Consider the following 14,707-nt stretch of genomic DNA (forward strand, 5'->3'; position numbering starts at 1 on the left):
ATATCATAAATAGGACTGGTGGAGTTATGTCACACATGCAGCTAACTGTCACATTCTGACCTTAGTTCCTTTGTTTTGTCTTTTGTTTTAGTATGGGCGTGAGTTGGGTGTGTTGTCTATGTTAGTTTTTCTATGATTTTCTATTTCTGTGTTTGGCCTGATATGGTTCTCAATCAGAGGCAGCTGTCAATCGTTGTCCCTGATTGGGAACCATATTTAGGTAGCTTGTTTTCTGTTGGGTTTTGTGGGTGGTTATTTTCAGTCTTTGTGTGTCTGCTCCAGATAGAACTGTTTCGGTTTTCACTTTGTTGTTTTGTATTTTGAAGTGTTCACTTTCATTAAATAAGATGAACACTTACGCTGCACCTTGGTCCTCTCTTTCTCCCGACGACAACCGTTACACTAATATGGAAATGTCTGCTCTACCCAAAATGACAACCAACCAATTGCAGCATTAGCTCAAATAGCAGAGGAAAGTGGAAGGGGAAAAGTACTAATAACAAGATAACTAATGTAAAACATACTGTGTCCGTAAAACGAATATAGGTTAAGAACTTCTCTGAAAGAGTTCAGTATGAAAGATATGGCAAATATAAATCAAACTGGACTCAGAAATAGATGGGAGAGGTTGAGGGTAGAGGAAGGACATCAGTAATAGATGGGAGAGGTTGAGGGCAGAAGAGGGACATCAGTAATAGATGGGAGAGGTTGAGAGTAGAGGAAGGACATCAGTAATAGATGGGAGAGGTTGAGGGTAGAGGAAGGACATCAGTAATAGATGGGAGAGATTGAAGGTAGAGGAAGGACATCAGTAATAGATGGGAGATGTTGAGAGTAGAGGAAGGACATCAGTAATAGATGGGAGAGGTTGAGGGTAGAGGAAGGACATCAGTAATAGATGGGAGAGGTTGAGGGTAGAGGAAGGACATCAGTAATAGATGGGAGAGGTTGAGGGTAGAGGAAGGACATCAGTAATAGATGGGAGAGGTTGAGGCTAGAGGAAGGACATCAGTAATAGATGGTTGAGGGTAGAGGAAGGACATCAGTAATAGATGGGAGAGGTTGAAGGTAGAGGAAGGACATCAGTAATAGATGGGAGAGGTTGAGGGTAGAGGAAGGACATCAGAAATAGATGGGAGAGGTTGAGGGTAGAGGAAGGACATCAGTAATAGATGGGAGAGATTGAGGGTAGAGGAAGGACATCAGAAATAGATGGGAGGGGTTGAGGGTAGAGGAAAGACATCAGAAATAGATGGGAGAGGTTGAGGGTAGAGGAAGGACATCAGTAATAGATGGGAGAGGTTGAGGGTAGAGGAAGGACATCAGTAATAGATGGGAGAGATTGAGGGTAGAGGAAAGACATCAGAAATAGATGGGAGAGGTTGAGGGTAGAGGAAGGACATCAGAAATAGATGGGAGAGGTTGAGGGTAGAGGAAGGACATCAGTAATAGGTGGGAGGGGTTGAGGGTAGAGGAAGGACATCAGAAATAGATGGGAGAGGTTGAGGGTAGAGGAAGGACATCAGTAATAGATGGGAGAGGTTGCGGGTAGAGGAAGGACATCAGTAATAGATGGGAGAGGTTGAGGGTAGAGGAAGGACATCAGTAATAGATGGGAGAGGTTGAGGGTAGAGGAAGGACATCAGTAATAGATGGGAGAGGTTGAGGGTAGAGGAAGGACATGTGTAATAGATGGGAGGGGTTGAGGGTAGAGGAAGGACATGGGTAATAGATGGGAGAGGTTGAGGGTAGAGGAAGGACATCAGTAATAGATGGGAGAGATTGAGGGTAGAGGAAGGACATCAGAAATAGATGGGAGAGGTTGAGGGTAGAGGAAGGACATGTGTAATAGATGGGAGGGGTTGAGAGTAGAGGAAGGACATGGGTAATAGATGGGAGAGGTTGAGGGTAGAGGAAGGACATCAGTAATAGATGGGAGAGGTTGAGGGTAGAGGAAGGACATCAGTAATAGATGGGAGAGGTTGAGGGTAGAGGAAGGACATCAGTAATAGATGGGAGAGGTTGAGGGTAGAGGAAGGACATCAGTAATAGATGGGAGAGGTTGAAGGTAGAGGAAGGACATCAGTAATAGATGGGAGAGGTTGAGGGTAGAGGAAGGACATCAGTAATAGATGGGAGAGATTGAGGGTAGAGGAAGGACATCAGTAATAGATGGGAGAGGTTGAGGGTAGAGGAAGGACATCAGTAATAGATGGGAGAGGTTGAGGGTAGAGGAAGGACATGTGTAATAGATGGGAGAGGTTGAGGGTAGAGGAAGGACATCAGTAATAGATGGGAGAGATTGAGGGTAGAGGAAGGACATCAGTAATAGATGGGAGAGATTGAGGGTAGAGGAAGGACAGGGGTAATAGATGGGAGAGGTTGAGGGTAGAGGAAGGACATCAGTAATAGATGGGAGAGGTTGAGGGTAGAGGAAGGACATCAGTAATAGATGGGAGAGGTTGAGGGTAGAGGAAGGACATCAGTAATAGATGGGAGAGGTTGAGGCTAGAGGAAGGACATCAGTAATAGATGGGAGAGGTTGAGGGTAGAGGAAGGACATCAGTAATAGATGGGAGAGGTTGAGGGTAGAGGAAGGACATCAGAAATAGATGGGAGAGGTTGAGGGTAGAGGAAGGACATCAGTAATAGATGGGAGAGGTTGAGGGTAGAGGAAGGACATCAGTAATAGATGGGAGAGGTTGAGGCTAGAGGAAGGACATCAGAAATAGATGGGAGAGGTTGAGGGTAGAGGAAGGACATCAGTAATAGATGGGAGAGGTTGAGGGTAGAGGAAGGACATGGGTAATAGATGGGTGAGGTTGAGAGTAGAGGAAGGACATCAGTAATAGATGGGAGAGGTTGAGGGTAGAGGAAGGACATCAGTAATAGATGGGAGAGGTTGAGGGTAGAGGAAGGACATCAGTAATAGATGGGAGAGGTTGAGGGTAGAGGAAGGACATGGGTAATAGATGGGAGAGGTTGAGGGTAGAGGAAGGACATCAGTAATAGATGGGAGAGGTTGAGGGTAGAGGAAGGACATCAGTAATAGATGGGAGAGGTTGAGGGTAGAGGAAGGACATCAGTAATAGATGGGAGAGGTTGAGGGTAGAGGAAGGACATCAGTAATAGATGGGAGAGGTTGAGGGTAGAGGAAGGACATCAGTAATAGATGGGAGAGATTGAGGGTAGAGGAAGGACATCAGTAATAGATGGGAGAGGTTGAGGCTAGAGGAAGGACATCAGTAATAGATGGGAGAGGTTGAGGGTAGAGGAAGGACATGGGTAATAGATGGGAGAGGTTGAGGGTAGAGGAAAGACATCAGTAATAGATGGGAGAGGTTGAGGGTAGAGGAAGGACATCAGTAATAGATGGGAGAGGTTGAGGCTAGAGGAGGGACATCAGTAATAGATGGGAGAGGTTGAGGGTAGAGGAAGGACATGGGTAATAGATGGGAGAGGTTGAGGGTAGAGGAAGGACATGTGTAATAGATGGGAGAGGTTGAGGGTAGAGGAAGGACATCAGTAATAGATGGGAGAGATTGAGGGTAGAGGAAGGACATCAGTAATAGATGGGAGAGGTTGAGAGTAGAGGAAGGACATCAGCAATAGATGGGAGAGGTTGAGGGTAGAGGAAGGACATGGGTAATAGATGGGTGAGGTTGAGAGTAGAGGAAGGACATCAGTAATAGATGGGAGAGATTGAGGGTAGAGGAAGGACATCAGTAATAGATGGGAGAGGTTGAGGCTAGAGGAAGGACATCAGTAATAGATGGGAGAGGTTGAGGGTAGAGGAAGGACATCAGTAATAGATGGGAGAGGTTGAGGATAGAGGAAGGACATCAGTAATAGATGGGAGAGGTTGAGGCTAGAGGAAGGACATCAGTAATAGATGGGAGAGGTTGAGGGTAGAGGAAGGACATGGGTAATAGATGGGAGAGGTTGAGGGTAGAGGAAAGACATCAGTAATAGATGGGAGAGGTTGAGGGTAGAGGAAGGACATCAGAAATAGATGGGAGAGGTTGAGGGTAGAGGAAGGACATCAGAAATAGATGGGAGAGGTTGAGGGTAGAGGAAGGACATCAGTAATAGATGGGAGAGGTTGAGGGTAGAGGAAAGACATCAGAAATAGATGGGAGAGGTTGAGGGTAGAGGAAGGACATCAGAAATAGATGGGAGGGGTTGAGGGTAGAGGAAGGACATCAGTAATAGATGGTTGAGGGTAGAGGAAGGACATCAGTAATAGATGGGAGAGGTTGAGGGTAGAGGAAGGACATCAGTAATAGATGGGAGAGGTTGAGGGTAGAGGAAGGACATCAGTAATAGATGGGAGAGGTTGAGGGTAGAGGAAGGACATCAGTAATAGATGGGAGAGGTTGAGGCTAGAGGAAGGACATCAGTAATAGATGGGAGAGGTTGAGGGTAGAGGAAGGACATCAGTAATAGATGGGAGAGGTTGAGGGTAGAGGAAGGACATCAGTAATAGATGGGAGAGGTTGAGGGTAGAGGAAGGACATCAGTAATAGATGGGAGAGGTTGAGGGTAGAGGAAGGACATCAGTAATAGATGGGAGAGGTTGAGGCTAGAGGAAGGACATCAGTAATAGATGGGAGAGGTTGAGGAAGGACATCAGTAATAGATGGGAGAGGTTGAGGGTAGAGGAAGGACATCAGTAATAGATGGGAGAGGTTGAGAGTAGAGGAAGGACATCAGTAATAGATGGGAGAGATTGAGAGTAGAGGAAGGACATCAGAAATAGATGGGAGAGGTTGAGGAAGGACATCAGTAATAGATGGGAGAGGTTGAGGGTAGAGGAAGGACATCAGTAATAGATGGGAGAGATTGAGAGTAGAGGAAGGACATCAGTAATAGATGGGAGAGGTTGAGGAAGGACATCAGTAATAGATGGGAGAGGTTGAGGGTAGAGGAAGGACATCAGTAATAGATGGGAGAGGTTGAGAGTAGAGGAAGGACATCAGTAATAGATGGGAGAGGTTGAGAGTAGAGGAAGGACAGGAGTAAAAACAAACAAAAACAAACTATTGTAAAATAGAATGTGTCCATAAAATGTATGTATAGTATGTATAAGCAGGAAGTAGAAGACTACACGTTGTTGTTCACTAGTTTACTCCAATTGGAGAAGGGGTTTGGAAGGAAATACATTTTTAAAATATATGTATTTGTGTGTATGTATGTGTATTCTTAAAATAAAGTGGTGATCCTAACTGACCTAAGACAGGAAATTTTTAGTAGGATTAAATGTCAGGAATTGTGAAAAACCTGAGTTTAAATGTATTTGGCTCAGGTGTATGTAAACTTTCCCAACTTCAACTGTGTAGATATAAAAATTCCCTGTCTTAGGTCAGTTAGGATCACCACTTTATTTTAAGAATGTGAAATGTCAGAATAATAGTAGAGAGAATTATTTATTTCAGCTTTTTATTTCTTTCATCACATTCCCAGTGGGTCAGAAGTTTACATTCACTCAATTAGTATTTGGTAACATTGCCTTTAAATTGTTTAACTTGGGTCAAGCATTTCGGGTAGCCTTCCACAAGCTTCCCACAATAAGTTGGGTGAATTTTGGCCCATTTCTCCTGACAGAGCTGGTGTAACTGAGTCAGGTTTGTAGGCCTCCTTTCTTGCACATGCTTTTTCAGTTCTGCCCACACATTTTCTATGGGTTTGACGTAAGGGCTTTGTGATGGTCACTCCAATACCTTGACTTTGTTGTCCTTAAGCCATTTTGCCACAACTTTGGAAGTATGCTTGGGATCATTGTCCATTTGGAAGACCCATTTGCGAACAAGCTTTAACTTCCTGACTGATGTCTTGAGATGTTGCTTCAATATATCCACATAATGTTCCATCCTCATGATGCCATCTATTCTGTGAAGTGCACCAGTCCCTCCTGCAGCAAAGCACCCCACAACATGATGCTGCCACCCCCGTGCTTCACGGTTGGGATGGTGTTCTTCGGCTTGCAAGCATCCCCCTTTTTTCTCCAAACATAACGATGGTCATTATGGCCAAACAGTTCTCTTTTTGTTTCATCAGACCAGAGGATATTTCTCCAAAAAGTTCGACCTTTGTCCCCATGTGCAGTTGCAAACCGTAGTCTGGCTTTTTTATGGCGGTTTTGGAGTAGTGGCTTCTTCTTTGCTGCGCGACCCTTCAGGTTATGTCGATATAGGACTCGTTTTACTGTGGATATAGATACTTTTGTACCGGTTTCCTCCAGCATCTTTACAAGGTCTTTTGCTGTTGTTCTGGGATTGATTTGCAATTTTCGCATCAAAGTACGTTCATCTCTAGGAGACAGAATGCATCTCCTTCCTGAGCGGTATGACAGCTGCGTGGTCCCATGGTGTTTATACTTGCGTACTATTGTTTGTACAGATGAACGTGGTACCTTCAGGCATTGGGAAATTGTTCCCAAGGATGAACCAGACTTGTGAGGGTTTACAATTGTTTTTTCTGAGGTCTTGGCTGATTTCTTTTGATTTTCCCATGATGTCAAGCAAAGAGGCACTGAGTTTGAAGGTAGGCCTTGAAATACATCCACAGGTACACCTCCAATTGACTCAAATGATGTCAGTTAGCCTATCAGAAGCTTCTAAAGCCATGACATAATTTTCTGGAATTTTCCAAGCTGTTTAAAGGCACAGTCAACTGAGTGTATGTAAACTTCTGACCCACTGGAATTGTGATACTGTGAATTATAAGTGAAATAATCTGTCTGCAAACAATTGTTGGAGAATGACTTGTGTCATGCACAAAGTAGATGTCCTAACCGACTTGCCAAAACTATAGTTTGTTAACAAGAAATTTGTGGAGTGGTTGAAAAACAAGTTTTAATGACTCCAACCTAAGTGTATGTAAACTTCCGACTTCAACTGTATATACTCATTAAGTATGTAGTATACAGTATGTCAGTATGGGTGTTCGAACACAGCTTAGGTGAATCCACTACTGGTCAAAAGATCAAAACTATGAAATAACGTGTGTTAGGCAAAATTATTTGAAGAATCTCAAGTATAAAATGCATTTTGATTTGTTTAACACTTTCTTGGTTACTACATGATTTCATATGTGTTATTTCATAGTTTTGAGGTCTTCACTATTATTCTACAATATAGAAAATAGTCAAAAATAAAGAAAAACCCTTTAACGAGTAGGTGTTCTAAAACTTTTGACCGGTAGTGTGTGTATGTATATATATATATATATATTTGCAAAAAAAGAATAGGGGGGATTGGAAATGATGCAGACAATTACATTGATGGAAGCTACAATCTATCTGAAATATTAAAGCTGATCTACCCACTAAAAAAAATCTATATATATAAAAAAAATCAAATAAGACTCCAGTCACCCAAGTCATAGGCTGTTCTCTCTGCTACCGCACAGCAAGCGGTACCCCGGAGTGCCAAGTCTAGGACCAAAAGGCTCCTTAACAGCTTCTACCCTTCTACCCCAAGACATAAGACTGCTGAACAATTAATCAAATGGCCAACAAGACTATTTACATATATTTTGTTTTTACACTGCTGCTACTCACTGTTTATTACCTATGCATAGTCACTTTACAAATTACCTCGACCCCCGCACATTGACTCGGTACAGGTACCCGTACCCCTGTATATAGCCTCGTTGTTGTTATGTAATTTTCTTGTTACTTTTTATTTATTTAAAAAATATATACTTTAGTTTATTTTGTAGATCTTTTCTTAACTCTATTTCTTGAACTGCACTGTTGGTTAAGAGCTTGAAAGTAAGCATTTCAAATAAGCATTTATTTGGTTTGAAATGCTACCACCTGCTGGTAGGTTGACAGTATTGCATGAGTGTGAATATATTTAGAATCAACTGATAACGTCATTGGATTGGAGAAAAATAATTTATCCTTCTTTTAGTAACTGCATAGAAGATATACAAAGTATATTAATTAGCCTACTTATCCGACTCGGTTCATGAATTTATGACATAATGAAAAAAAAAAAATAGCGTAAAATAAGATTTTATTAATGAAAATGTGAACGCGCATCACAAATGTTTCTTCCACAATCATGACGTATTTTAAAATCGACCAAATGCTATCGTCGTGACATCATCAACCTGAGACGAGGAAGCAGCGCTGAAAACTGAAAATGGTGAGAATATTGCGTGCTTTAGTTTGCTATATTTGAATCGTTTTATCTCGTTTACAATGTTACAAAGTGTGTTGATAGTTATCAGCAACTCGCATAGTTAAAACTGCATCCTATATATAAATCAAACATATTCGAACGGTTTCAGGCCAGTGAGTGCTAGCATGTCTGAAGAATGAGCATGTCGTTGATTTTGCGTTTATCAGCTAGCAAACTTTTGAGCTTAGCTAGCTAGGTAGTTACTATAAATAATTGTTGCATAAAAATCATTACGTTACGGCCCTGGTCTCCTAGCTAGCGCAATGAATACTAGGCTACTAACGTTAGCGATCTAGCAATGATTCATAACGCTGTAACGTTAGCTAGTTAAGGTTAAATGTGTATTCTGTTTTGCAGCTTTTCTACTCATTTTTCAAGTCCCTGGTGGGGAAGGACGTGGTGGTGGAGCTGAAAAATGACTTGAGGTTTGTATTATGTAGTTCGTGGCTAGCTAGTTACAGTGCTAGCTAGTTACAGTGGAAGAATTCACAAATTACGTCATTGTTTTATATTAACGCATTTAACTTTTTATAGCGCTTTTTCGTTAGACAAAATCTAAAATCGCTTTATCAAAAATAAACACGTAGTACTTTATATAAATTAAAATATAGGCTACAACAGTAGCTAGGTCAAGTCTGAGTGGTGTCCGTGAGAGAATCTGGAAGCTCAGAGCGAGATATTTTAACACACCGTTTTAAAACTATGGCGCCCGACATGGTTCAATGTACCAATAAATCAGTACGATCTACTTTGTCGTTTTTTTTCTTCTAATTGTCGGCATCTTGGAGCAAGAATTGGGATCATGTATACTGTGGTAATGAAGATAAATGGATAATAACTGACTGCAGCAATGTATAATACGGCGAACTTAGCAAACGAGGAAATTGTGGTTAGTGCATTCATTGAGGTATAAAAGGAAACCGTTAAAGAATCAAACGGAATAAAATAACAGTTCCTATTTTTAGGTCCCTCCCCATTTTGTTCAGTTTGCAGCATAATTGGAGTAATTTTCAAATACAGAGATTCATGGACCATGTATAGAGCCCCACAGTGGTGTCGTAATACCCATAAAATCAGCCTCTGTTACAGTTATTTGAATAATTCAATGGATGTTCTGTGCACAAAAGTGTCTTATCAATTTTCTAATCAGTCTTCTCAATGAGGCGATCAATGGAAATGGTCTTTCTGGGCTTGACGTCAGTTAAACTGCAGTACAGAAAGCAAGAATGTAGGAGCAAGTGGTTTCTTCCAGACCTGAACCCTGGCCCCTTGAAGTGGTTTCCTCTAGTTGCCACAGTCAAAATTGGCAATGCAAAAAAAATTATAATAATGAAAATGTTATTTTGGGGTTTAAATTAAGTTTACCTGTGTCTTTTTGGGGGGGTTTAATGTCACATTTTAAGAAGAGAAATTGTAGAAATTGGTGGGGTTAATAACTGTTGCTGTTGCAACGAGTGACGACTCCTTGAAGTGCATGCTGGGGCTTCCGCTATTCTTTCTGTTCCTCTGGAAATGGCTGGTCTAAAACAACAACACTGAGACCCACTCGAACGCTTGCTTACAGCTGCACCACAGGGTCGGACAGGCCGTTTGCTTAAATGATCGTCATGCCTGCTCTGCGGTGTCAGACCCTGTAGTGCAAGCGTAAGGTGTGGGATCTACTGGCTAACTTTTCCACTTGGAAAAGGGGGGTTGTTTTTGTAAAGGAGTATAACAGTCTTTGGGTGTAAATTAGTTTTTGTCTGCGAGGGCAGACAGCACCCTATACAATTTTCATGGAAATTCATTTCGTGAGAAGCATACAAAATACACAATCAATGTGTTATAATGCATGCAATTAAAATTTAAAAAACGAAGAAGTGAGCGTACACATATTCCCGTAGTCCCGGTGACATACTGTCAGCCCACGTCACAGGGCTCTGGAAGAACGTGTTCTCCTACGTAGAAAATATAGACTCAGGCAAAGACATTTAGGAGCACAGTGAAAGCTATTTAAGGTATTAAAGCTAGAATCTTTCATTTTTCTAGGAGCTCCTAAATTAAACTTCCAGGTCGCACAGCAACAATATTTAGGCGCATATGCGAGTCCCACTGTAGAACCCTGTGTTATGTCCTTGGTCCCGCTGTTCAACAGCCTGGTTAACGTTGGAATGAAGTCTGCCCTGCTTCTGTTTTATTATTGAACAGTGGGACCTTGTATCTCCTTCTGGAGGGCAGCAGCTCGCTGTTTTTTTTTGAGCTAGGTTGTGGATGGTGTCCACTATGTGGGTGGGATGTCCTTGTCTTACCTGTCTGTCATGGAGTCCCTGAAGCCCCCCCTGAAAACCTCACAATTGAAAGCTTGAGATGACAGATGTTGATTTTTACAAGTTACACATCTTTGTCTATTTTCAGCATCTGTGGAACACTTCACTCGGTTGATCAGGTAAGAATAGAAGACCATCTCAAACCACATGTTCGTCAACTTTTTAAATGGGCTCCTACGTTGTTGTGCTCACTGTAGTTCTTGCTCTTGCAGTACCTGAACATTAAACTGACAGACATCAGTGTCACGGATCCAGAGAAATATCCACACATGGTGAGTTGTCCTGTCCATACATTGGACAATATAGGGCTGGTTTCCCAGACATACTGTATTTACCCTATTTACAGTGCATTGGGTAAGTATTCAGACCCCTTGACTTTTTCCACATTTTGATATTATTACAGCCTTATTCTAAAATGGATTAAATTGGTTTGTTTTTTCCCTCATCAATCTATACACAATACCCCATAATGTCAAAGCAAAAATAGGTTTCTTTTTAGGATTTTTGTCAATTTTTTTCAAAATTCAAACATATCACATTTTAAGCAAGTATTCAGACCCTTTACTCAGTACTTTGAAGCACCTTTGGCAGTGATTACAGCCTTGAGTCTTCTTGGGTATGACGCTGCAAGCTTGGCACACCTGTATTTGGGGAGTTTCTCCCATTCTTCTCTGCAGATCCTCTCAAGCTCTGTCAGGTTGGATGGGGAGTGTCGCTGCACAGCTATTTTCAGGTCTCTCCAGAGATGTTTGATCGGGTTCAAGTCCGGGCTCTGGCTGGGCCACTCAAGGACATTACGAGATTTGTCCCGAAGCCACTCCTGCGTTGTCTTGGCTGTGTGCTTAGGGTCGTTGTCCTGTTGGAAGGTGAACCTTCGCCCCAGTCTGAAGTTCTGAGCGCTCTGGAGCAGGTTTTCATCACGGATCTCTCTATACTTTGCTCTGTTCATCTTTGCCTCGACCCTGACTAGTCGACAAGTCCCTGCCGCTGAAAAACATCCCCACAGCATGTTGCTGCCACCACCATGCTTCACCGTAGGGATGGTGCCAGGTTTCCTCCAGATGTGACCCTTGGCATTCAGGCCAAAGAGTTCAATCTTGGTTTCATCAGACCAGGGAATCTTGTTCCTCATGGTCTGAGAGTCCTTTAGGTGCCCTTTCTCTGGCCACTACCATAAAGACCTGATTGGTGGAGTGCTGCAGAGATTGTTGCCCTTCTGGAAGGTTCTCCCATCTCCAGAGAGGAGCTCTGTCAGTGACCATAGGGTTGTTGGTCACCTCCCTGACCAAGGCCCTTTTCCCCTGATTCCTCAGTCTTAAGGGTTCCAAACTTCTTCCATTTATGAATGATGGCGGCCACTGTGTTCTTGGGAACATTCAATGCTGTGGAAATGTTAGTGCCCTTCCCCAGATCTGTGCCTCGACACAATCCTGTCTCGATTCCTTCTACCTCATGGCTTGTTTTTTGCTCTGACATTGCACTGCATAATAAAATAAAACATTTGCAAACATATCTAAACCTTTTTTCACGTTGTCATTTATGGGGTGTTGTGTGTAGATTGAGGAACATTTTTGATTACGGCTGTAACGTAACAATGTGAAGGGGTCAGAATACTTTCAGAATGTGCTGTGTAGTCCAGGACTAGGCTGAAATCTGTGTCTAGGAAACTAGCCCTTTCTAAACTAAAAGCTCTGCTTCTGACGTTGACTGTAACACAACACCATCTCGAGATCTTCAGAACAGATGATGCTGGGAAATAAATCAATAAGGGATTATTGACTGTTTTTTCTTTTCCTCTAATCAATTCAGCCTGTTTTTCTAATGCTACCTGTTCTGTTATCAGTGAAGAACTGTTCTGTTATCTTCTGTCACCAGTTATCAGTGAAGAACTGTTCTGTTATCTTCTGTCACCAGTTATCAGTGAAGAACTGTTCTGTTATCTTCTGTCACCAGTTATCAGTGAAGAACTGTTCTGTTATCTTCTGTCACCAGTTATCAGTGAAGAACTGTTCTGTTATCTTCTGTCACCAGTTATCAGTGAAGAACTGTTCTGTTATCTTCTGTCACCAGTTATCAGTGAAGAACTGTTCTGTTATCTTCTGTCACCAGTTATCGGTGAAGAACTGTTCTGTTATCTTCTGTCACCAGTTATCAGTGAAGAACTGTTCTGTTATCTTCTGTCACCAGTTATCAGTGAAGAACTGTTCTGTTATCTTCTGTCACCAGTTATCGGTGAAGAACTGTTTCATCCGAGGCTCTGTGGTGCGATACGTCCAACTACCTGCAGACGAGGTCGACACCCAGCTGTTACAGGACGCAGCGCGCAAGGAGGCCCTGCAACAGAAGCAGTGATGCTTTAACACATGACATCATGGCTGGGGGGGGGGGGGGGGATTTGGAAGATGGACAGATTATGTTTTAGTTAGGTGTAAACAATCCAAATTAATTTAATCTGTTTGCATAGAAGCCCCTGAAATGTTTTCCTTGTTGTCTAGCCTGGTTTGCCACATTGGTATTGCAGTGCTTTAGTGTCACCTACCTCAAATGCCAACTAAGGTCTCCCAGCACTTGATACCCTACTGTTTTGTAAACATTCGGACAACACTTCCTGTTTCCTATACTATACAGCACCACTATTTGTTGATGTCAGAAATGACCAGATTCTGTCTGTTTTATTTTATTGGTGTCCTTGTGAAGCAGTATCCAGAATTAATATATTCTCCTTCTGAAGACTGTTCTTCTGCTCAGATGGAGAATATTCTCTGCTTTTTCTTTTTCTAAAACCAGTTTTGAGTTTGTATGACTCATGTTATTTGCATCACCTTTTTGATTTGTAGATAAACCTTGTTTAAATCCTGTTCTTATTGTCCACTCGTTTTGAATACAATAACAGATATCATGCCAGAGGGATGGTCACTAACATTTGTGTTTATAATGCATCCACAGTAGTTCCTGCCACGGCAGCAGCTACTCTACCTGGGGTCCAGCAACATTAAGGAAGTTATATACAGTTGAAGTCAGAAGTTTACATACACTGAGGTTGGAGTCATTAAAACTCGTTTTTCAACCACTCTACAAATGTCTTTTGAACAAACTATAGTTTGGCAAGTTGGTTAGGACATCGACTTTGTGCATGACACAAGTATTTTTCCAACAATTGTTTACAGACAGATTATTTCACTTATAATTCACTGTATCACAATTCCAGTGGGTCAGAAGTTTACATACACTAAGTTGACTGTGCATTTAAACAGGTGGGAAAATTGTAGGCTAATTGACATCATTTGAGTCAATTGGAGGTGTACCTGTGGATGTATTTCAAGGCCTACCTTCAAACTCGGTACCTCTTTGCTTGACATCATGGGAAATTCAAAAGAAATTAGTTAAGACCTCAGACAAAAAAGTCTGGTTCATCCTTGGGAGCAATTTCCAGACACCTGAAGGTACCACGTTCATTTGTACAAACAATAGTACGCAAGTATAAACACCATGGGACCACGCAGCCATCATACCGCTCAGGAAGGAGACACATTCTGTCTCCTAGAGATGAATGTACATTGGTGCGAAAAGTGCAAATCACTCCCAGAACAACAGCAAAGGACCAGGTGAAGATGCTGGAGGAAACAGGTACAAAAGTATCTATATCCACAGTAAAACGAGTCGTATATCGACATAACCTGAAAGGCCGCTCAGCAAGGAAGAAGCCACTGCTCCAAAACCGCCATAAAAAGCCAGACTACGGTTTACAACTGCACATGGGGACAAAGATCGTACTTTTTGGAGAAATGTCCTCTGGTCTGTTGAAACAAAAATAGAACTGTTTGACCATAATGACTATCGTTATGTTTGGAGGAAAAAGGGGGAGGCTTGCAAGCCGAAGAACACCATCCCAACCGTGAAGCACGGGGGTGGCAGCATCATGTTGTGGGGGTGCTTTGCTGCAGGAGGGACTGGTGGCTTCACAAAATAGATGGCATCATGAGGCAGGAAAGTTATGTTGATATATTGAAGCAACATCCCAAGACATCAGTCAGGAAGTTAAAGCTTGATCGCAAATGGGCCTTCCAAATGGACAATGACCCTAAGCATACTTCCAAAGTTGTAGCAAAATAGCTTAAGGACAACAAAGTCAAGGTATTGGAGTGGGCATCACAAAGCCCTGACCTCAATTCCTATAGAAAATTTGTGGGCAGAACTGAAAAAGCATGTGCG

At 42.2% G+C, this 14,707-nt stretch overlaps 1 protein-coding gene across 1 annotated transcript; it reads left to right on the plus strand.

Moving 5' to 3' along the window:
* Nucleotides 1–8,077: 8,077 nt before the first annotated feature.
* Nucleotides 8,078–13,355, plus strand: smx5. Its single transcript, XM_039000724.1, has 5 exons — nt 8,078–8,153; nt 8,547–8,614; nt 10,584–10,614; nt 10,708–10,767; nt 12,722–13,355. Exons 1-5 carry the CDS (start codon nt 8,151–8,153, stop codon nt 12,845–12,847), a joined length of 288 nt encoding a protein of 95 aa, XP_038856652.1. The 5' UTR covers nt 8,078–8,150; the 3' UTR covers nt 12,848–13,355.
* Nucleotides 13,356–14,707: the final 1,352 nt, after the last annotated feature.

This window comes from Salvelinus namaycush, chromosome 9 (assembly GCF_016432855.1).
Source record: "Salvelinus namaycush isolate Seneca chromosome 9, SaNama_1.0, whole genome shotgun sequence".
NCBI lineage: Eukaryota > Metazoa > Chordata > Actinopteri > Salmoniformes > Salmonidae > Salvelinus > Salvelinus namaycush.

Excerpts from the sequence above, each read along its gene's own strand:
- smx5 (XM_039000724.1), top strand. Across the intron at positions 10,615-10,707 it reads CACTTCACTCGGTTGATCAG|TACCTGAACATTAAACTGAC; the intron begins GTAAGAATAGAA and ends TTGCTCTTGCAG. Across the intron at positions 10,768-12,721 it reads CAGAGAAATATCCACACATG|TTATCGGTGAAGAACTGTTT; the intron begins GTGAGTTGTCCT and ends TTCTGTCACCAG.